Source organism: Schistocerca nitens, chromosome 1, assembly GCF_023898315.1.
Source record: "Schistocerca nitens isolate TAMUIC-IGC-003100 chromosome 1, iqSchNite1.1, whole genome shotgun sequence".
NCBI lineage: Eukaryota > Metazoa > Arthropoda > Insecta > Orthoptera > Acrididae > Schistocerca > Schistocerca nitens.
The window spans coordinates 373,100,776-373,124,612 of record NC_064614.1 but is presented as its reverse complement, the minus strand read 5'-3'; the positions used below and the strand labels follow the sequence as shown (position 1 = coordinate 373,124,612).

General features: G+C 40.0%; 1 protein-coding gene across 3 annotated transcripts in view; it reads right to left on the bottom strand.

The window, feature by feature from the left end:
* Positions 1 to 23,837, bottom strand: part of LOC126248967 (serine protease svh-1-like) — a 455,562-nt gene that overhangs the window by 221,516 nt on the left and 210,209 nt on the right. For all 3 annotated transcript variants that reach the window (XM_049950539.1, XM_049950521.1, XM_049950530.1), the window contains 3 exons: positions 21,589 to 21,840; positions 21,379 to 21,479; positions 21,094 to 21,272 (listed from right to left, as the gene is read on the bottom strand). In XM_049950539.1, coding sequence (XP_049806496.1) covers positions 21,094 to 21,272; positions 21,379 to 21,479; positions 21,589 to 21,840 — 532 coding nt within the window. The remainder of the gene's footprint in view (positions 1 to 21,093; positions 21,273 to 21,378; positions 21,480 to 21,588; positions 21,841 to 23,837) is intronic.

Here is a 23,837-nt window from a genome sequence, read left to right as displayed (position 1 = left end):
TGTGGGAGCCTGCATAGTCAGTGTGGCTGACTAGTTTGTGATGGCAACTGTAAGAGCCTGCTGTTACTTGAGCAGAGATTTGAGCATTGCCTCCATAGACACGAGAACTGATGGAACAATCTCATAGACTTAGCATATGGAAATGACCCCACTCATTGCCAATTATGTGATAATGTAAGATACAAGTAATATTGTGGCCACAAAGAACAAATGCCAATGACAGAATGTTTGAATGTAGTACACTGACTGACTTTCCCATGACCCGTATCCAAGTATGATGTACAGAGCTATATCAGGTGACAAATACTTTCTGCACTTAATGAAGTTATATCCAGGTTGAATGATTAAATAAATTGATTAAAATACCATATATAGTAAAACCACATATTTATGCTCCAGCACTTAATGTTTTCCCACCTTTTATGTTCATTTTAGTTGGTCACAACAGAAGTCCTATGCTCTCCGCACAATGGTTTCCCATCATTAACAATTAATTCTGTGTTACAATATTGCCCACATTTCAAGTTTTGTCTGAAGCCATCATGACTTTTTTCATTATTTTCACACAGATTTCTGCAATAAGAGAATCATATTCTTGCTCAAAGTTAGCCTTAGAACAAAGCAGAAAACACAAACTATACACAAAACTACTGATCACATAATGTAGTGTTGGTGTGGTAAGATTTTCATTGTTGGCATGTGGAGTCATGACTGCCTGTATTTTAGGTTTCCAGTGTTTGTAAGGGTGGGAAAGTATGATGAGTCATTGCTTTAATGAAAATAATGATCTGAATATCATGACTCTAGTAGCAACCTTCCTTCTGCTCATTGTGGTGTATTACAACAGCTTTAATTTAATTTAATGTTCATGTTCATTTGCACAAACAAATGCAGCTTTTGAAGATGACTGTCTCTATAATGAGCTTTCACAAATAACCATTATTTCCACATGAAACACTTTAATTAAAGCTTTTGGCCATAAGGCCTTTGTCAGCAGTACACACACATACACACACGTGCGCACACACACACACTCACATAAACGCAACTTGCACACACATCTGCAGTCTCAGAGAGCTGAAACCACACTGCGAACAGCAGCACCAGTGCATGATGGAAGTGGCGACTGGGTGGGGGTAAGGAGGAGGCTGTGGCGGGGAGGGATAACGATAGTATGGTGGGAGTGACAGACAGTGAAGTATTGCAGTTTAGACAAAGGGCGGGAGAGAAGGTGCATAGGGAGAGGGGATAAGTAGCGGAAAGGAGAGAAATAAAAAGAAATTAAAAGACTGGGTGTGGTGGTGAAATGACGGCTGTTTAGTGCTGGAATGGGAACAGGGAAGAGGCTGGATGGGTGAGGACAATGACTAACAAAGGTTGAGGCCAGGAGGGTTACAGGAACGTAGGATGTATTGCAGAGAAAGTTCCCAACTGCGCAATTCAGAAAAGCTGGTGTTGGTGGGAAGGATGCATATGGCACAGGCTCTGAAACAGTCATTGAGATTAGGGGTATCATGTTTGGAAGCATGTTCAGCAACAGGGTGGTCTACTTGTTTTTTGGCCACAGTTTGTGGTGGCCATTCATACAGACAGATAGCTTGTTGGTTGTCATGCCTAAATAGATTGCAGCACAAAGGTTGCAGCTTAGCTTGTAAATCACATGACTGGTTTCACAGGTAGCCCTGCCTTTGATGGGATTGGTGACGTTAGTGACCCGACTGGAGTTGGTGGTGGTAGGAGGATGTATGGGACAGGTCTTGCATCTAGGTCTATTACAGGGGTATGAGCCATGAGGTAAGAGATTGGGAGCAGGGGTTGTGTAAGGACGGATGAGTATATTGTGTAGGTTCAGTGGACAGTGGAATACCATGGTAGGAGGGGTGGGAAGGATAGTGGGCAGGACATTTCTCATTTCAGGACACGATAAGAGGTAATCGAATCCCTGGCAGAGAATGTAATTCAGTTGCTCCAGTCCCGGATGGTACTGAGTTACGAGGGGAATGCTCCACTGTGGCCGGACTGTGGGAGGTGGTGGGAGACTGGGAAGATAAGGCACAGAACATTTGTTTTTGTACAAGGATGGGAGGATAATTACAGTCAGTGAAGGCTTCAGTGAAACACTTGGTATATTTTGAGAGGGACTGCTCATCACTGCAGATGCGATGACCTTGGATGGCTAGGCTGTACAGAAGGGACTTCTTGGTATGGAATGGGTGGCAGCTGTTGAAGTGGAGGTATTGCTGGTGGTTAGTAGGTTTGATATGAATGGAGGTACTGATGTAGCCATCTCTGAGGTGAAGGTCAACATCGAGGAAAGTGGCTTGCTGGGTTGAGTAGGACCAGGTTCTGGAGGAATGTGATTAAGGTGTCCTCGTCTTCATTCCAGATAGCAAAGATGTCATCGATGAATCTGAAACCCAACCACCCCTTGGGGGCCGTTTACTGTGCCCCCACTGAGAGAATCTCTGCTCTCATAGACCAACACCTTCAGCCTATTACCCGGAACCTATCCTCCTATATAAAAGATACCAACCATTTCCTCGACCGACTCTCCACAGTTCCTGTCCCTTTACCACACAGTGCCCTGCTCATCACTATTTATGCCACCTCCCTGTACACTAACATTTCTAATGCCCGTGGCCTCACTGCTATCGAACACTACCATTCCAGATGACCTATGGAATCCAAACCAACAACCTCCTTCCTAGTCACCATGACCAACTATATCCTCACCCACAATTACTTCTCCTTTGAAGGCATTACCTACAAACAAATCCGCAGTACGGCTATGGGCACCCGCATGGCACCATCCTGTTCTAACCTATTCATGGGCCATCTAGAGGAATCCTTCCTAAAAACCTATAATCCTAAACCCCTCACATGTTTCAGATTCACTGATGACATCTTTGCTATCTGGATTGAAGGCGAGGACACCTTAATCACGTTCCTCCAGAACCTCAACAACTTCTCCCCGATTTGCTTCACATTGTCCTACTCAACCCAACAAGCCACCTTCCTAGATGTTGACCTTCACCTCAGAGATGGCTACATCAGTACCTCCATCCACATCAAACCTACTAACCACCAGCAATACCTCCACTTCGACAGCTGCCACCCGTTCCATACCAAGAATTCCCTTCTGTACAGCCTAGCCATCCGAGGTCGTCGCATTTGCAGTGATGAGCAGTCCCTCTCAAAATATACCAAGGGTCCCACTGAAGTCTTCACTTACCGTAATTATCCTCCCATTGTTGTACAAAAACAAATCTCCTGTGCCTTATCTTCCCAGCCTCCCACCACCTACCAAAGTCCCACAGTCCAGCCACAAAGGAGCATTCCCCTCGTAACTCAGTGCCATCTGGGACTGGAGCAACTGAATTACATTCTCCGCCAGGGTTTCAATTACCTCTCATCATGCCCTGAAATGAGAAATGTCCTGCCCACTATCCTTCCCACCCCTCCTACCGTGGTATTCCACCATCCACCGAACCTACACAATATACTCGTTCATCTTTACACGACCTCTGCTGCCAATCCCTTACCTCATGGCTCATACCCCTGTAATAGACCTAGATGCAAGACCTGTCCCATACATCCTCCTACCAGCACCTACTCCAGTCCAGTCACTGACATCACCAATCCCATCAAAGGCAGGGCTACCTGTGAAACCAGTCATGTGATTTACAAGCTAAGCTGCAACCTCTGTGCTGCATTCTATGTAGGCCTGACATCCAACAAGCTGTCTGTCCGCATGAACGGTCACCGACAAACAGTGGCCAATAAACAAATAGATCACTCTGTTGCTGAACATGCTGCCAAACGTGATATCCCACATCTCAATGACTGCTTCACAGCCTGTGCCATATGGATCCTTCCCACCAACACCAGCTTTTCTGAATTGTGCAGTTGGGAACTTTCCCTGCAATACATCCTACATTCCCGTAACCCTCCTGGCCTCAACCTTCGTTAGTCACTGTCCTCACTTGCCCAGCCTCTTCCCTATTCCCATTCCAGCATTACACTGCCGTCATTTCACTGTCACACCCAGTATTTTTATTTCTTTAATTCTCTCCTTTCCACTACTTACCCCCTCCCCCCTCTACACCTTCTCTCCTGCACTCCATCTAAACTGCAACACTTCACTGTCTGCCACTCCCACCATACTATCCCTCTCTCCTCCTCCTTACCACCACCCAGTCACCACTCCCATCATGCACTGGTGCTCCTGTTTGCTGTGTGGTTTCAGCTCTCTGAGACTGCAGATGTGTGTGCAATTTGCGTTTACGTGAGTGTGTGTGTGTGCGTGTGTGTATGTGTGTCTACTGCTGACCAAGGCCTTATGCTCGAAAGCTTTAATTGTGTGAATATTTTTGTTGTGCCTATCGCGACTCAGCATCTCCGCTATATGGTGAGTAGCAACTTTCCTTCTCTGGTATTGATACATTCCATCCTGGATTTTCCATTGTTTGAAACACATTAATCCATAATAGGCATGCAGTCTTAGGTTGGTATGACCTGATGTCAGATGTAAACATTCCTCCTCAAGATGCTCCATAATATGATGACAATTTCTGCCTTCCTCCTCACCCTGGATGTCCCTGTGCCAAGTGACCTCCTTGTCAGCAACAAGCTGTAGATTTCATGCCAATTGTTCTATGTTTATGAAGACTGATATTATATTAAAAGTTTTATTTACTATATTTTTATAATGATTATCAATAATAAGGCTCACATTAGAACACAAATATCTCTTTAATGTGGTTTCACAAAAGACCTTTGCATCAGTTATTTATTGAAACCACAGGACATGATCAGAACGAAGAAAGAAACCTGTGTGTGAATTTGTGCGTGTCAACACTAAACCACTGCCTTTGTGATTATCACAAAGACAGCGGCTGAGTGCTAACACACCTAAACACACGTTTCTTTCTTAGTTCTGATCATGCCCAATGGTTTCAATAAAGCACTGATGCAAAGGTCTTTTGTGAAACCACATTAAAAAGATATTTGTGTTGTATTGTATTGTATTGTATTGTATTTATTGGTCCAGTAAATCTTACATGTACAGTACAGCACATCAGATATTGGACAGGTCAAAGTATATCTTACAATTAAAACACTTTAGAAACTAGAAAATGATGTTCACAAAATTTTACAGCACTTCATATACTGGGCAAGTCAATGTGTAAGTTATAATTAAACCACATTAGAAACTTGAAGTTTGCAACTGAATACATGTATAAGAGAATATTAACGATTAAAGTATTTGCATGATCCTCACTTAAGCTCTAAGGATTTTTGAGGAACTCTTCTACACTATGAACTGACATGTACACTAGAGAATTACATTCACAGAATTTTACTTCATATACTGGGCAAGTCGGTATACAACGTATACTTGAACCCCATTAGAAACTTGAGAATTACATCTGAATGTATTTATAGGCCAATATTAATGGTTACAGTATTTGCATAATCATCACTTAGACTCTCGAGGGTTTTGGAGGAACTCTTCCACACTATAAAAGCAATGTGTCAACAGATATTCTTTTAATGCTGCTTTAAAATTTTTTACATCATTCTTTACTTTAATTTCTCTTGGCAATTTATTGTAGATAATTTTTCCATGGTGTAATGTTCCTTTTTGGCACAAACTGGTTTTTGTATGGAGTACATGAAAGTCAGTTTTCTGTCTTGTATTATGATGATGAACATTTTCATTTTTGGGGAGGATACTAGGATTTGTTATTGTATATTTCTTTATAAACATTGCATTTTCAAATAGGAAAATACATGGAAGGGGAAGAATCCCCATCCTTTTAAATAATGGTCTACATGGTTTGTTCCTTTTTATTCCAGCCATTATTCTCACTATTCTTTTTTGCATCCTGAAGAGTTTTAGGCAGGATGACGAGTTACCCCAAAAAGTGATCCCATATTTTAGGACAGAATGTATATTAGAATAGTAAACTGTCATTAGACAGTCCTTATGACAGCAGTTTTCTAGCACTCTCATTAAATAACACATGGTACTTAGCTTCTTTAATATGTTGTCAATGTGAGTTTCCCATCTAAGATTATCCTGTAGCCAGATCCCCAGAAATTTTGTATTTGGCACACTTGCAATATCCGTGTCTGACATCTGAATTCTTATATCCTCTTCAATGTTTCTCTTGACATTATGAAAATTTAATGCTACTGTTTTGCTTTTATTTATTATTAGTTTGTTTTGGTTGAACCAGTTTACAACATTTGTTAATGCCTCAGACAGTCTTGTCTGTAGTATCTCTGCAGTCTTCCCGCTGACTAATATGCTTGTGTCATCTGCAAACTGGATAGTGCTATGGTACTGGTTGGTTGATGTTAGGTCATTTATATATATCAAAAATAGGATGGGGCCCAGTACCGAGCCCTGCGGTACTCCATATTTTACTGCTTTATAATCAGAATAGTGTCTTGTTAATTTATTTTCTTTGTGAAAATGTATTTCTACTACTTGCTTACGGTCAGTAAGATATGATCTAAGCCAGCTGTTAGGCATACCTCTGATACCAATTCTTTCAAGCTTCTGCAGCAATAGAGTGTGGTCTATGATGTCAAAAGCCTTAGACAGATCGAGGCATATGCCAGTTACTTTTTGTCCACTATCAATTTTTTCGAGTACTTCACCCAGAAATTCATATATTGCTGTTTCTGTTGATCGGCCTTTCCGGAAGCCATGTTGGGTTGTGGATAATATTTTGCACTTTTCTAGAAAATCTAGCAACCTCTTATGAAAAATTTTTTCTAGTATTTTCGAAAATGTAGATAGTAAGGCAATAGGTCTATAATTGGCTATGTCTTCTTTCTTACCCTTTTTGAACAGTGGTTTTAGTTTCACTGTCTTTAAGCAGGAAGGAAAGACTCCATTTGTTAATGAACTGTTGAAAATGTGGGCTAATGGTATTGCAATGAGGTCCCCCACATTTTTAATGACATAATCTGGAATCTCATCCACACCTGTTGAAAATTTTGTTTTTAACTCTCTTATTGATAGTATAATTTCCTTAGGGTTGGTTGGAGTAAGAAATAGGGAGTTGCAGTTTCTATTTTGATTGGATGGTGTTGTAGCAGGATTTTTATTTGAAGATTTTATGTCAGATAGTAATTTTTCACTAATATTTGCAAAGTATGTATTAAAAGCATTGGCTACTTCTTCTGGATTTGTAATTTTTTTGCCATCTTGGATTACCTGGAGATTTACATTTTGGGAGGTCTCGTTTCCTATTTGTTCTCTGACTATCTTCCACATGGCTTTCATTTTGTTCCTGGCCATTTTTATATGGTGATCATTTGTTGTTTTTCTAATGTGAGACTTATTATTGATAATCATTATAAAAATACAGTAAATAAAACTTTTAATATAATATCAGTTAAAACACTAAAGTTGCAGTCTTCATAAACAGAGAACAATTGGCATGAAATCTACAGCTTATTTTGTTGCCTATGCTTTCCTTTACTTGACACTTCCTTATATTTTATGCATTTTTGTGTCAGTCCATTGAAAAATGTAAAAAGAGTGTTTTGCTGTATGTATATATTACATTAACTAGGTGTGTGTGTGATTTCACTATCACACCCATAATGCTTACATAGTAAGTGATTATAAATAAGGAATACCAACAACACTCAAAGTGTTTGTATATTTATGAAAATTATCTAGCCACAAACATTATTTAAAGTTTTGTGTTGGAATGCTATCCTAAGTAGCTTATGTAATAAATCCCTAAAACAATGAAGTTACTAATTAAGAAATTCTATATTTTAGTTAAAGAAAATCTGGAATACATTTCACATAAATTTTCTAAGCATGTTATAGTCTTAGGTGGAGATTTCAATTTACCAGATATAGACTGGGATACTCAGATGTTTAGGACAGGTGGTAGGGACAGAGCATTGAGTGACATTATACTGAGTGCACTATCCGAAAATTACCTCGAGCAATTAAACAGAGAACCGACTTGTGGAGATAACATCTTGGACCTACTGATAACAAACAGACCCACACTTTCCGACTCTGTAAGTGCAGAACAGGGAATCAGTTATCATAAGGCCGTTGCAGCATCCCTGAATATGGAAGTAAATAGGAATATTAAAAAAGGGAGGAAGGTTTATCTGTTTAGCAAGAGTAATAGAAGGCAGATTTCAGACTACCTAACAGATCAAAATGAAAATTTCTGTTCCGACACTGACAATGTTGAGTGTTTATGGAAAAAGTTCAAGGCAATCGTAAAATGCGTTTTAGACAGGTACGTGCCGAGTAAAACTGTGAGGGATGGGAAAAACCCACTGTGGTTCAACAACAAAGCTAGGAAACTACTGCAAAAGCAAGGAGAGCTTCACTGCAAGTTTAAATGCAGCCAAAATCTCTCAGACAAACAGAAGCTAAACGATGTAAAAGTTAGCATAAGGGGGGCTATGCGTGAAGTGTTCAGTGAATTCGAAAGTAAAATTCTATGTACCGACTTGACAGAAAATCCTAGGAAGTTCTGGTCTTACTTTAAATCAGTAAGTGGCTCAAAACAGCATCTCCAGACACTCCGGGATGATGATGGCATTGAAACAGAGGATGACACGCGTAAAGCTGAAATACTAAACACCTTTTTCCAAAGCTGTTTCACAGAGGAAGGCCGCACTGCAGTTCCTTCTCTAAATCCTCGCACAAACGAAAAATGGCTGACATCGAAATAAGTGTCCAAGGAATAGAAAAGCAACTGAAATCACTCAACAGAGGAAAGTCCACTGGACATGACGGGATACTAATTCGATTCTACACAGAGTACGCGAAAGAACTTGCCCCCTTCTAATAGCTGTGTACCACAAGTCTCTAGAGGAATGGAAGGTTCCAAATGATCGGAAAAAAGCACAGGTAGTCCCAGTCATCAAGAAGGGTCATCGAACAGATGTGCAAAACTATAGACCTATATCTCTGACGTCGATCTGTTGTAGAATTTTAGAACATGTTTTTTGCTCACATATCATGTCATTTCTGGAAACCCAGAATCTACTCTGTAGGAACCAACATGGATTCCAGAAACAGCGATTGTGTGAGACCCAACTCGCTTTATTTGTTCATGAGACCCAGAAAATATTAGATACAGGCTCCCAGGTAGATGCCATTTTCCTTGACTTCCGGAAGGAGTTCGATACAGTTCCGCACTGTCGCCTGATAAACAAAGTAACAGCCTACAGAATATCAGAGCAGCTGTGTGGCTGGAGTGAAGAGTTTTTAGCAAACAGAACACAACATGTTGTTCTCAATGGAGAGACGTCTACAAATGTTAAAGTAACCTCTGGCATGCCATAGGGGAGTGTTATGGGACCATTGCTTTTCACAATATATATAAATGACCTAGTAGATAATATCGGAAGTTCCATGCGGCTTTTCGCGGATGATGCTGTAGTATACAGAGAAGTTGCAGCATTAGAAAATTGCAGCGAAATGCAGGAAGATCTGCAGCGGATAGGCACTTGGTGCAGGGAGTGGCAACTGACCCTTAACATAGACAAATGTAATGTATTGCGAATACATAGAAAGGAGGATCCTTTATTGTATGATTATATGATAGCGGAACAAACACTCGTAAAAGTTACTTCTATAAAATATCTGGGAGTGTGCGTGCGGAAAGATTTGAAGTGGAATGATCATATAAAATTAATTGTTGGTAAGGCGGGTACCAGCTTGAGATTCATTGGGAGAGTCCTTAGGAAATGTAGTCCATCAACAAAGGAGGTGGCTTACAAAACACACGTTCGACCTATACGTGAGTATTGCTCATCAGTGTGGGATCCTTACCAGGTCTGGTTGACTGAGGTGATAGAAAAGATCCAAAGAAGAGTGGTGCGTTTGTCACAGGGTTATTTGGTAAGCGTGATAGCGTTACGGAGATGTTTGGCAAACTCAAGTGGCAGACTCTGCAAGAGAGGTGCTCGGCATCGCAGTGTAGCTTGCTGTCCAGGTTTCGAGAGGGTGCGTTTCTGGATGAGGTATCAAATATATTGCTTCCCCCTACTTATACCTCCTGTGGAGATCACGAATGTAAAATTAGAGAGATTCGAGCGCGCATGGAGGCTTTCCGGCAGTCGTTCTTCCTGCGACCCATACACGACTGGAACAGGAAGGGAGGTAATCACTGTGGCACGTAAAGTGCCCTCCGCCACACACCGTTGGGTGGCTTGCGGAGTATAAATGTAGATGTAGATGTAATATTGCCTATTAATGACATCATGTTAATTGGGGAAAGAAAAGGCAAGGGACAATTTGGTGGTCTCATGGTCCTAGTGAATGATCTGCTACTGCTGATTTATCCTTCTTGCCCAGGCAACAATTGCTCTTGTGTTTCTTATGGCGGGGGTTAATGCTTCTATTTGTAGTTCCTATGTACACTGACTCTTAGATGCAATGGATTTTAGATACTACTGCTGTGGCAAGCAGCAAAGGTAGGTCCTTTGCAGTGTTCAAATATTTGCCCACCTTTCCCGTTGGCTTAAACACTGTATCAATATCATGTTTTCCGAGCACTTTGCTGTGCAGTCTGTGGCAGTTTTTAAAAATGGAAACAAAACTTTTTCTTTAGACTTTTTAGCATGATGTCCCCTATTTATCTCTCTGTCAGAGCAGCCATTTCTTCTGAAGGCTCTTCTTAAACAATCAAGCATGTCCTCCAAGTACTCTGGTTCACAGTTTCTTTTATACCAGAGTACCAACACCTGATCACTCCTCTTATCTGCCTGGAATGGTGTCAGGAATTTCTGTGCAGGTATCCATATGCATGAACAGGCTTTCTGTATTCTTTATACTGGAAAAGTTCTGTCATGTTTTCTAACTATCTGCACATATAAAAATGAAATTTGATCTTTTCGCGTAGTGAACTTCATATTAGGATTATTAGTAATAAGAGAATTTAAAAATTTCAGAGAGTTCTTTTTCTCCATGAGGCCATATAATGAAGTATCATCCACATATGAACCTACATAATGATTCAAGAGATATTAGTTTCTCCCAGCATATACAATGTTCAAATAACTTACAGGAATGCAGTAAGGTGACATCGTCGGCAACTGCCGATATTTTGAAAGGAGCACACCCTGGCATTTTCAGGGCAAAACTGCAGCAAGTAAATGCTGTGCAAGTGGATTTCAAACCACAGTTTTCAAGGAACTCCATAAAGATAAAACACACTCACACTGTAAACACTAGCACCGTCACCATCACAAACAAGAGATGACCGATGTCAAAAGTTATCAATAGTGATATTAATAACCAATGGGTCAGGTAGCATAAACTCTGTCCTTTCTACATCTACATCTACATTCATACTCCGCAAGCCACCCAACGGTGTGTGGCGGAGGGCACTTTACGTGCCACTGTCATTACCACCCTTTCCTGTTCCAGTCGCGTATGGTTCGCGGGAAGAACGACTGTCTGAAAGCCTCCGTGCACGCTCTAATCTCTCTAATTTTACATTTGTGATCTCCTCGGGAGGTATAAGTAGGGGGAAGCAATATACTCGATACCTCATCCAGAAACGCACCCTCTCGAAACCTGGCGAGCAAGCTACACCGCGATGCAGAGCGCCTCTCTTGCAGAGTCTGCCACTTGAGTTTATTAAACATCTCCGTAACGCTATCACGCTTACCAAATAACCCTATGACGAAACGCGCCGCTCTTCTTTGGATCTTCTATATCTCCTCCGTCAACCCGATCTGGCACGGATCCCACACTGATGAGCAATACTCAAGTATAGGTCGAACGAGTGTTTTGTAAGCCACCTCCTTTGTTGCTGGACTACATTTTCTAAGCACTCTCCCAATGAATCTCAACCTGGTACCCGCCTTACCAACAATTAATTTTATATGATCATTCCACTTCAAATCGTTCCGCACGCATACTCCCAGATATTTTACAGAAGTAACTGCTACCAGTGTTTGTTCCGCTATCATATAATCATACAATAAAGGATCCTTCTTTCTATGTATTCGCAATACATTACATTTGTCTATGTTAAGGGACAGTTGCCACTCCCTGCACCAAGTGCCTATCCGCTGCAGATCTTCCTGCATTTCGCTACAATTTTCTAATGCTGCAACTTCTCTGTATACTACAGCATCATCCGCGAAAAGCCGCATGGAACTTCCGACACTATCTACTAGGTCATTTATATATATTGTGAAAAGCAATGGTCCCATAACACTCCCCTGTGGCATGCCAGAGGTTACCTTAACGTCTGTAGACGTCTCTCCATTGATAACAACATGCTGTGTTCTGTTTGCTAAAAAATCTTCAATCCAGCCACACAGCTGGTCTGATATTCCGTAGGCTCTTACTTTGTTTATCAGGCGACAGTGCGGAACTGTATCGAACGCCTTCCGGAAGTCAAGAAAAATAGCATCTACCTGGGAGCCTGTATCTAATATTTTCTGGGTCTCATGAACAAATAACGCGAGTTGGGTCTCACACGATCGCTGTTTCCGGAATCCATGTTGATTCCTACATAGTAGATTCTGGGTTTCCAAAAACGACATGATACTCGAGCAAAAAACATGTTCTAAAATTCTACAACAGATCGACGTCAGAGATATAGGTCTATAGTTTTGCGCATCTGCTCGACGACTCTTCTTGAAGACTGGGACTACCTGTGCTCTTTTCCAATCATTTGGAACCCTCCGTTCCTCTAGAGACTTGCGGTACACGGCTGTTAGAAGGGGGGCAAGTTCTTTCGCGTACTCTGTGTAGAATCGAATTGGTATCCCGTCAGGTCCAGTGGACTTTCCTCTGTTGAGTGATTCCAGTTGCTTTTCTATTCCTTGGACACATATTTCGATGTCAGCCATTTTTTCGTTTGTGCGAGGATTTAGAGAAGGAACTGCAGTGCGGTCTTCCTCTGTGAAACAGCTTTGGAAAAAGGTGTTTAGTATTTCAGCTTTACGCGTGTCATCCTCTATTTCAATGCCATCATCATCCCGGAGTGTCTGGATATGCTGTTTCGAGCGACTTACTGATTTAACGTAAGACCAGAACTTCCTAGGATTTTCTGTCAAGTCTGTACATAGAATTTTACTTTCGAATTCACTGAACGCTTCTCGCATAGCCCTCCTTACGCTAACTTTGACATTGCTTAGCTTCTGTTTGTCTGAGAGGTTTTGGCTGCGTTTAAACTTGGAGTGAAGCTCTCTTTGCTTTCGCAGTAGTTTCCTAACTTTGTTGTTGTACCACGGTGGGTTTTATCCGTCCCTCACAGTTTTACTCGGCACGTACCTGTCTAAAACGCATTTTACGATTGCCTTGAACTTTTTCCATAAACACTCAACATTGTCAGTGTCGGAACAGAAATTTTCGTTTTGATCTGTTAGGTGGTCTGAAATCTGCCTTCTATTACTCTTGCTAAACAGATAAACCTTCCTCCCTTTTTTTATATTCCTATTAACTTCCATATTCAGGGATGCTGCAACGGCCTTATGATCACTGATTCCCTGTTCTGCACTTACAGAGTCGAAAAGTTCGGGTCTGTTTGTTATCAGTAGGTCCAAGATGTTATCTCCACGAGTCGGTTCTCTGTTTAATTGCTCGAGGTAATTTTCGGATAGTGCACTCAGTATAATGTCACTCGATGCTCTGTCCCTACCACCCGTCCTAAACATCTGAGTGTCCCAGTCTATATCTGGTAAATTGAAATCTCCACCTAAGACTATAACATGCTGAGGAAATTTATGTGAAATGTATTCCAAATTTTCTCTCAGTTGTTCTGCCACTAACGCTGCTGAGTCGGGAGGTCGGTAAAAGGAGCCAATTATTAACCCAGCTCGGTTGTTGAGTGTAACCTCCACCCATAATAATTCACAGGAACTATCCACTTCTACTTCACTACAGGATAAACTACTACTAACAGCGACAAACACTCCACCACCGGGTGCATGCAATCTATCCTTCCTAAACACCGTCTGTACCTCTGTAAAAATTTCGGCAGAATTTATCTCTGGCTTAAGCCAGCTCTCTGTACCTATAACGATTTCAGCTTCGGTGCTTTCTATCAGCGCTTGAAGTTCCGGTACTTTACCAACGCAGCTTCGACAGTTTACAATTACAATACCGATTGCTGCTTGGTCCCCGCATGTCCTGACTTTGCTCCACACCCTTTGAGGCTGTTGCCCCTTCTGTACTTGCCCGAGGCCATCTAACCTAAAAAACCGCCCAGTCCACGCCACACAAACCCTGCTACCCGTGTAGCCGCTTGCTGCGTGTAGTGGACTCCTGACCTATCCAGCGGAACCCGAAACCCCACCACCCTATGGCGCAAGTCGAGGAATCTGCAGCCCACATGGTCGCAGAACCGTCTCAGCCTCTGATTCAGACCCTCCACTCGGCTCTGTACCAAAGGTCCGCAGTCAGTCCTGTCGACGATGCTGCAGATGGTGAGCTCTGCTTTCATCCCGCTAGCGAGACTGGCAGTCTTCAGATAGCCGTCGGAAGCCAGAGAGGATTTCCTCCGATCCATAGCGACACACATCATTGGTGCCGACATGAGCGACCACCTGCAGATGGGTGCACCCTGTACCCTTCATGGCATCCGGAAGGACCATTTCCACATCTGGAATGACTCCCCCCGGTATGCACACGGAGTGCACATTGGTTTTCTTCCCCTCTCTTGCTGCCATTTCTCTAAGGGGCCCCATTGCTTTTCAACAAGTGAGAGAGCAGGATTCCTTGCAGAATTTAAAGAAAAACCAACATCTCCCAACCAACCAAAGACCAAAATTCTCCTGAAGAAAAGTTCCTTATCACAGGAGACTGTCAAGAGTGTCAATTCTTATTGTGTTGTGCCCCCCTAGGTTATATGGCCTCCCTAAGGTCCACGGCGAGGGGGTTCCTCTTTGTCCAATTTCGAGAAACATTGGTGCTCTGACATATCACGTAGCAAAATACATTCCTACTCTGTTCAGCCCCATACGTTGTCAGTGTAAGGACCACATTAAGAACTTGGCAGATTTCTTATGTCATTTAGAGGGACTGCATTTGACTGACTCTGTCATTCTAGTTTGTTTTGATGTGGTTTCTCTCTTCACTTATGTTCCCCTGTCTGATTCGTTATGGTTGACTGAGGTTAGGTTTGGTGTTAAATTAACAAACCTATTTTGACATGTGTTGATTTGAATTACTTTTTATTCAATGACCAGTTCTACAAGTGGACAAATGCAGTTGTGAAGGGAAGCCTGATGTCTCCTACTATTACCAATTTGTTTATGGAAGATTTCGAGAAACATGTCTTGGAGTCAGTGGCTTCAAAAAAACATGCATGTTTTTCAGATATGTAGACAATAGTTTTGTTATTTGTCCTCATGGCAGTGAAAATTTGACCAATTTTTTAGAACATCTGAATATTCGTTTTGCAATGGAGGTGGAAAGAGATGGCTCCCATCCCTTCCATGATGAGTTGGTCAGGATGAAGGTGGCTAGTACATTGGGATATGCCATTTATAGGAAGCCTACTCACACTGACTTGTACCTGCAGGCTGATAGCTGTCACCATCCAGCTCAATGTGAAGGGGTACTTTGTACCTTGGTTCACAGGGCCCATGACATCTCAGACCCCGAGAGCTTGTCACCTGAGTTATCCCATCTCGAAGTCACTTTTCGTCAGAATGGTTATAGTGAAAGGCAGATTAGATGTGCTTTGCACTATCAACCAGCTGTGCACTGGGTGACTGCTTCCAAGGTAGCACCCAAAGTCTATGGACTTTTTGTCTTACGTAGGGAGCATTTTGAACAGGACCAGTCAGATTTTGTGGAAACATGATGTGAAGTGAGCTTTTCGTCCACCGTCTAAGATCAGGATCAGGATCCTTTTAGGTTCTATAAAGGATGATCTTGTTTTGATTATTAATTTTTCTGTTGATAACTTCTGGTGTTGATCTGGTTATCTTTGTTTTGTAATTGCACTAGTATATATATATATATATATATATATATATATATATATATATATATATATATATATATATATATATATAAAGAAAGATGATGAGACTTACCAAACAAAAGCGCTGGCAGGTCGATAGACACACAAACAAACACAAATATACACACAAAATTCAAGCTTTCGCAACAAACTGTTGCCTCATCAGGAAAGAGGGAAGGAGAGGGAAAGACGAAAGGATGTGGGTTTTAAGGGAGAGGGTAAGGAGTCAGTCCAATCCCGGGAGCGGAAAGACTTACCTTAGGGGGAAAAAAGGACAGGTATACACTCGCACACACACACACATATCCATCCACACATACAGACACAAGCAGACATATTTATATATATATATATATATATATATATATATATATATATATGTGTGTGTGTGTGTGTGTGTGTGTGTGTGTGTGTGTGTGTGTGTGTGCATGTCATCTATATGGAAGGGTTTTAAATTCGCTTGCACAGTGCTTACTAATTGCAGTTTTGCCTTGAAAATGGCAGGGTATGCTCCTGTTGAAATATCAGTGGTTGTCAACGATGTCACATCACTGCATTCCCATAAGTTATTTTGATACATAAGTGTTTTTTCCTCATTGTCTGAAGAACTGCTTCTTTGAAGAACTGCTTAATCAGATATTTCCATACAAAAATTATCTGCAACTGGACTGAATGGGTTCCCCAAGGCCACACCATCAGTTTACTCACAGAATTTGTTGTCCTACTGAAAGTAGTTGACGCGAGATAATGTCTAAAGAGATCTACCATATCCTTTGTAAAAATACTTTCCAACTATGAAATAACCTCATGAAGAATAACCCTAGTAAACAGTGATATGACATTGAGCCTGATCATAATAACACCTGCGCTTAGCCTAAAAGATTTTAATTTTCCAAAAAATGACCAGAATCTGCAATATAAGTGTCAGTTTTTCTTATAAGTGATTACTGGAGAGTGGCTACATGTTCGGCAATTTCATACATCGGATAATTAATGGTGCTAACAATTGGTCTCAATGGAATGCCCTCCCTGTTTGTGTATTTTTGGTAGACTATACAATGCTGGTGACAATGCTTCTGATTTGATGAGACCTTCTTGTCAATGGGAAAAATTAAAGAGGCCTTTAATAGCTAATCCATTAGCCTGAGAACAGAAGTTGTGGGATCTCCCTTAAGTTCTCTGTATCTTCCTGGTTCTAATAAGTCCTGAACTTTACTGTATTAGTCTTCTTTCTTCATTATGACTGTAGTATTGTCTTTATCTGCTGGATGAATTAGAATGTTTTTATCAGAATTTAAATCTCAGAGAACTTCCATCTTACCTTTAATTGAATTACTGCTAGTTGGTTTTCTCCTAAGCTGACTGTTTCTTTGGCAGCTCGTTTAGGTAAAAAGCATCAGTAAAGTACTCAGACAACATGGTACTGATAAAGTGTTTAAGCCAACAAGAAAGGTGCATGAATATTTAACACTGCATAATAATTATGAGACTCGGATGTACAGAGAGGTCATAGAAAGTCAGAAGCAAGGAAACAATTTTAACAGAAAAGAAGGATTGAAATTAGGTAAGTTGTTGGCCTTACTGCTAAGTAAAATAAATGGCACCACAGGTTCCACAGCACACATAGGCTCAACTCCATCATCTTAGGTAGTGGACTGATGATGTCATCATGTTACATATAAACAGTTTTGTTTGATGAGCTTGTTCGGGGCTGTACTGCTTTCTGAGTCATTAAAGCCTCTGATGATGCCTCCAGCATTGGAAGATGAAACATTGGGCAAAGAATTATGCCTTGGACCACAGCCTTATAACCATAAAACAAATATCAGCAATTACATTGATTGGTGTTTATGGTGCAGATGGAAAAAGGAAAAAGTGACCTATGCCTGAAGAGAGGATGAAATAAGGGGCACTATCACTGTGAAACTTGGATGCTTGTTTTGAGGAATATCCATTGGTGGAAGGATAAACCATTGGTTCGGGGTTTTCTTCAAAGCAGCAAAGTAAAGGAACCTATCTACATGACCTATTTCATATATTTAAAAACAAATATGATGTGACTTACCATACGAAAGCGCTGGCAGATCGATAGATACACAAACAAACACATACATACACACAAAATTCAAGCTTTTGCAACCAATGGTTGCTTCATCAGCAAAGAGGGAAGGAGAGGGAAAGATGAAAGGATGTGGGTTTTAAGGGAGAGGGTAAGGAGTCATTCCAATCCCGGGAGTGGAAAGACTTACCTTAGGGGAAAAAAGGACAGGTATACACTCGCACACACACACATATCCATCCGCACATACACAGACACAAGCAGACATTTGTAAAGGCAAAGAGTTTGGGCAGAGATGTCAGTCGAGGCGGAAGTACAGAGGCATTTCATACACTGATATAATAAGCGAATAAGAAAGACACAATAGTCTGAGCCTTATGAGCTGTTCATAACATATAAAATACAGAATAAAGAGGTATAGTAAGAAAGGCAACAAAAGATTGTTAATTGTCTCTCTCTCTCTCTCTCTCTCTCTCTCTCTCTCTCTCTCTCTCTGTGTGTGTGTGTGTGTGTGTGTGTGTGTTATTGTTGAAAAGCTTACATCTTTTACCCTGAGTAACCCAAATATGTTTAGTTTGACTAACAGAATTTAAGTGGTGCTACAGTGGTAACTAAATGAAAGCAACTTACAGATAACTTATGCTTAAAATATTGTGATATTTACCATACATATAGAATTGAAGGGTCACACTGGCCTGATTAAGCAATAAATATTCATCCTGTTTAACCAAACTATTGATAGATTAAAATAGAGGTGCAACTAGTTTACCAGCCCTCTTTTTGGATAGTCCACTTGTATAAAGAAGCAGAGACAATGTAAAAAATATTTTATAATCAGAACATTTTGCAATTATTATTTACTTCAATAATTTCCATTTATATTGAATTAGTGGCTACTGGGTAAGGATGTTTGTGTAATCTTGATAAAAGCACACTTGAGTTCAAATACAGAACAATGATCAATCATTACTGTTTCTTTTTGGGTGGTTTGCAGATAACATGATTTGGATTATGTCATGGTTTACAATGGTTTAAAATAGAATTACATGAAATAATACTTAGTGTTGTTGTTGTTGTGGTCAACAGTCCTGAGACTGGATTGATGCAGCTCTCCATCATTACACTTGAGATCAAATACAGAACAATGATCAATCATTACTGTTTCTTTTTGGGTGGTTTGCAGATAACATGATTAGGATTATGTCATGGTTTACAATGGTTTAAAATAGAATTACATGAAATAATACTTAGTGTTGTTGTTGTTGTGGTCAACAGTCCTGAGACTGGATTGGTGCAGCTCTCCATGCTACTCTATCCTGTGCAAGCTTCTTCATCTCCCAGTACCTACTGCAACCTACATCCTTCTGAATCTGTTTAGTGCATTCATCTCTTGGTCTCCCTCTACGATTTTTACCCTCCATGTTGCCCTCCAATACTAAATTGGTGATCCCTTGATGCCTCAGAACATGTCCTACCAACCGATCCCCTCTTCTAGTTAAGTTGTGCCACAAAATTCTCTTCTCCCCAATCCTATTCAATACCTCCTCATTAGTTATATGATCTACTCATCTAATCTTCAGCATTCTTCTGTAGCACCACATTTCGAAAGCTTCTATTCTCTTCTTGTCCAAACTAGTTATCGTCCACGTTTCACTTCTATACATGGCTACGCTCCATACAAATACTTTCAGAAACCACTTCCTGACACTTAAATCAAGACTCGATGTTAACAAATTTCTCTTCTTCAGAAATACTTAGTACAAGTACCATATGTTAATGGTTTTCAGTTTGCAAAGTTTAAAAAGGTGGTTATAGCAAACAGATAAACTGTCACTGTTTTAGTTTGTAAATGCCAAAAGTTATTCATGAGTATGAATACTCTTTGTTTAATTTTGTGGCAAGAATGTAGTGACTTGTTCATCTAAGACAGGAGATATGTGGTGTATTATATGACTTTGGAGAAAATGATGCACTACCCAATGGCTGTCTGACCAATGAATGATGGTTGTGATATTCGAAAGTATTCACTTTATTATTTAAGTAATTTAGAATCTCATACTGTTTAAAAGTTTGTTTTGTATTCTTGTATGTACAAAGGGTTGGATGGACACAGAGTGTCTGCAAGGTGGGATGACTTTTGCTGCTACACTATTTTGCAGTACCTGCTGGTTTGGTGATTTATTCCATTCTGCAGTCCTGGCTACAAGATTTCCCACACACCATGGAACACGAATACCATGAAAATGCAGATGATGTCACAAAAAATAAAATAAAAAACTAGAAGACACATTCTATCTGCCAGTATGGGCTAAGAAAAAAGTCAGTCAAGTCAAACAGAACACCTGTGTTTATGAAGTGCTACAATCTTCCTAAAGGGAAAATCATTACAACCTAATTTCTAAAGGCATACTTTCTACTACTGGTAGAAAGTTGAAGCTAGGTAAGGGCTTTCAGTTTTCAGCACAGGAAAAATTGCAATGGAGAAAAAGTCTAAAGTTAAGAAGTAGTACACACTTACTCTGGAACTGAATCAATAAGCAACAGTTCAGAGTTAAAAAGTAAAAGTGACTAATCTTAACACACATATATTCTCAAACATGGAGCCCTTCATGATGTAAACTTTCAGCTGATGTAGAATGTGTCAAATAGAGTTGTGTCATAGCTCAGAAGTACTTTCCTTTATTACCTCCATAAGATCAGTCTCATAAACTGTTACAAAAAATTAATGCTGCAGACGGTGAATACATCTCAAAAGACATTAAATGAAAGATAAATCCATTTGTGGCTATGTAGACTGCAAAGTGCATTGTACACAGACTGTGGTGAAGAATGAGGAGCCAAGGTGCTGGCACAGCAGACTGCAACTTTTTATTCAGCAGCAGGATATAATAAAGGTTTAATCTGATTTTTGCATAAAAAGCACTCCACAGCACAAATGCGCAAAAAGCCTTCTACAGCACAATTCATTATTACCTTTTCTTGTCACTATTCTTTGTCATTGAATTAAAAAAAGACATAAATTTTGACCTAAATACTTACTTATAGTTAAAGGAATGACATATGAAATCTGTAGCTTCCAGGCATCTACGAGCACATTTGCTGACACTTGTGTATAACCATTTTTCAACATCATGACCTTTCAAACGTTTTGAGGAGAACTTTGAAAAGCTGTCCAAATAAGACGCACAATCTGTCTCATCATGGCCATTACTGCAGTCCTACCACATGGAAGAAATTTGTCATATTACTTCAAAAATATTTTAATCTATTAATTTAAAAAAAATCAAAGAGAAAAAACATTTAGATACAAAATCAGCCAGCAACCTTATCACCATCACAAACCCAGGATTCATCTATACACTCATTGAACTGACACTCAAATTTCTTTGGCCCACATCCTTGAATTACTGGAGTTTTCTTGATTCCTGAAACAAAAACTGCAGTTATGGCTCTTCTTTTATTCAGGTAATAATCTGATAATGTATGGTTCTTATCATAGGCATGAATAAATACAACATTTTATCCAGCACAAACCTGTAGTCCAGCAAATAGGAATATCACAGTATTCAAATCTAACATCATCTCCAACAAAACACCAAGGGTGGCTTTCACCCCCATTCAGATTGCGACAGTAATTGTGATTAATTAATGTTGATCTTAGTTCATGTGGAATAATTTTCTCCAGAGATGATTTAACCTTTTCATGATTCCAGTAATGGCATGGGAGACCAGTCACAGATACGTTAGCTGTTCCACTATAGTCTCGACCATTCCTTACAACACAACCTGTAGCAATAACGTAATAATCCATTTTATCCTTAAGTAGGATGGACAGTTTATATTAAATGACTGGATCTTCTGCAGCTTTATTTTAAAATTTCTAATGAATACTCAAGACACTATTTCTTAATGAGATATGTGAACGTCATTTTCACTGTAAAACTACATCTGGGAAAACAGAGAGTAGTAAAGTCTTGATTATTTGATGTGTTCCATACCAAAATCTATTGGACCATACAATTACACATATGAGCAGATTTAAATACAATGAAAGTCATTTGGAAAGCACCACATTTAACCACATATATTTAACAGGTCATAAGTAAAACTTTAAAATTTCAAAATAATGCTCTAATATAATTGGTACCATTAGACCTCTGGATACTTTAATTAACTACAGTAACATGCAACAAGAGCCATTACATATACAATGGCTTCAGATGAAAGAGAGACTCAGTGAGTCTTTGAGGTACCAGTTTCTACATGAATTCACATTTTGTTGCTATTGACTGCTGGAGTAGATTTGTGAACAAATAGATGAGGGATCATGTCCTGAAAATGTTCAAATTGCTACAAAAGGGGTAAAAGGAAAGCCAAGGAAAGAAGACTGTGTGCATCAATGTGAAATTGGTTTGGGCATTTTTGGATACTGATGTCTGAGAATTTTAAGGAGTCCTTTGTACTGCTTGCACATATATCCAGGAGGAATATATTTCTGTTTCAATATGCTCTCCTTGGAGGTGTTCTAGCTGTTGTTGCGCTATAGCCCTGAGACTGCTTTGCATGCATTCATGCACGCACACACACACACACACACACACACACACACACACACACACACAAGGTCGTGAAAAAGGGTGACAGTCTAGCATAATAAATATTGGTAGTAACCAAGTATGTGTGGCCAAAATAACTAAGTGGTGAAACAATTGCCCATACCCCCTTGTTAAGTTCTACAGCATGCTCAGTGATAGCAGGGTAAATGTTACTGTTGAAGACTATTTGCATCCATAAATTCATTCTAATGATAGTTTACAATTGGGCATACACATTTAAAATGTTGGACAGCAATTATAGATCAGAAACTTCCTGGCAGATTAAAACTGTGTGCCGGACCGAGACTCAAACTTGGGACCTTTGCCTTTCGTGGGCAAGTGCTCTACCAACTGAGCTACCCAAGTACGACTCATGCCCCATACTCACAGCTTTAATTCTGCCAGTACCTCGTCTACTACCTTCCAAACTTTACAGAAGCTCTCCTGCCAACCTGCAGAACTAGCACTCCTGAAAGAAAGGATATTGCGGAGACATGGCTTATCCACAGCCTGGGGGAGTTTTAATCTGCCAGGAAGTTTCATATCAGCGCACATTCCGCTGTAGAGTGAAAATTTCATTCTAATTATAGATCAGTTGATAAGTCACAAGGGTGCACCCAAAGATGATAATATGTTTTGCAATGCTGGAGCTTACAGCAGGATATATTAACAGTAAACAGCATAATGAAGCCATTACAACATGAATGAAATATGTGCAAGATGGAAATTCAGAATAAAAGGATTTTATTAAGCTTTTGGGCACCCATAGGCATAATGAACACAAAAGTGCACCAAACTGAAGTATATGTGTAATCTTTATTTGAAACCAAATACAAATGTTGCTATAATAATGTGCATGTGATGATTGTAAAATGTTAATTGGCAATGATGAAAATGAGTATGCATATATTTTCTTCTGATGCAGACATATAATTAAAACCACATTCTGGTACTTGAAAGTGGAGTAATAATCCTGAAGTGCAAACAAAACAAAAATATAGTGCCTGGAGATAATTCACTGCCATTACTGTTTTATTTATGCTGTGCATTTGTGTAACGCCATAGCATAAGTTCTTGGCCTCACAAAGAAAAATCTAAATTGTGAAGACATGCATATGTTTTCCTCTGATACAGACATATAATTGAAACCACATTCTGGTACTTGAAAATGGAGTGATAATCCTGAAC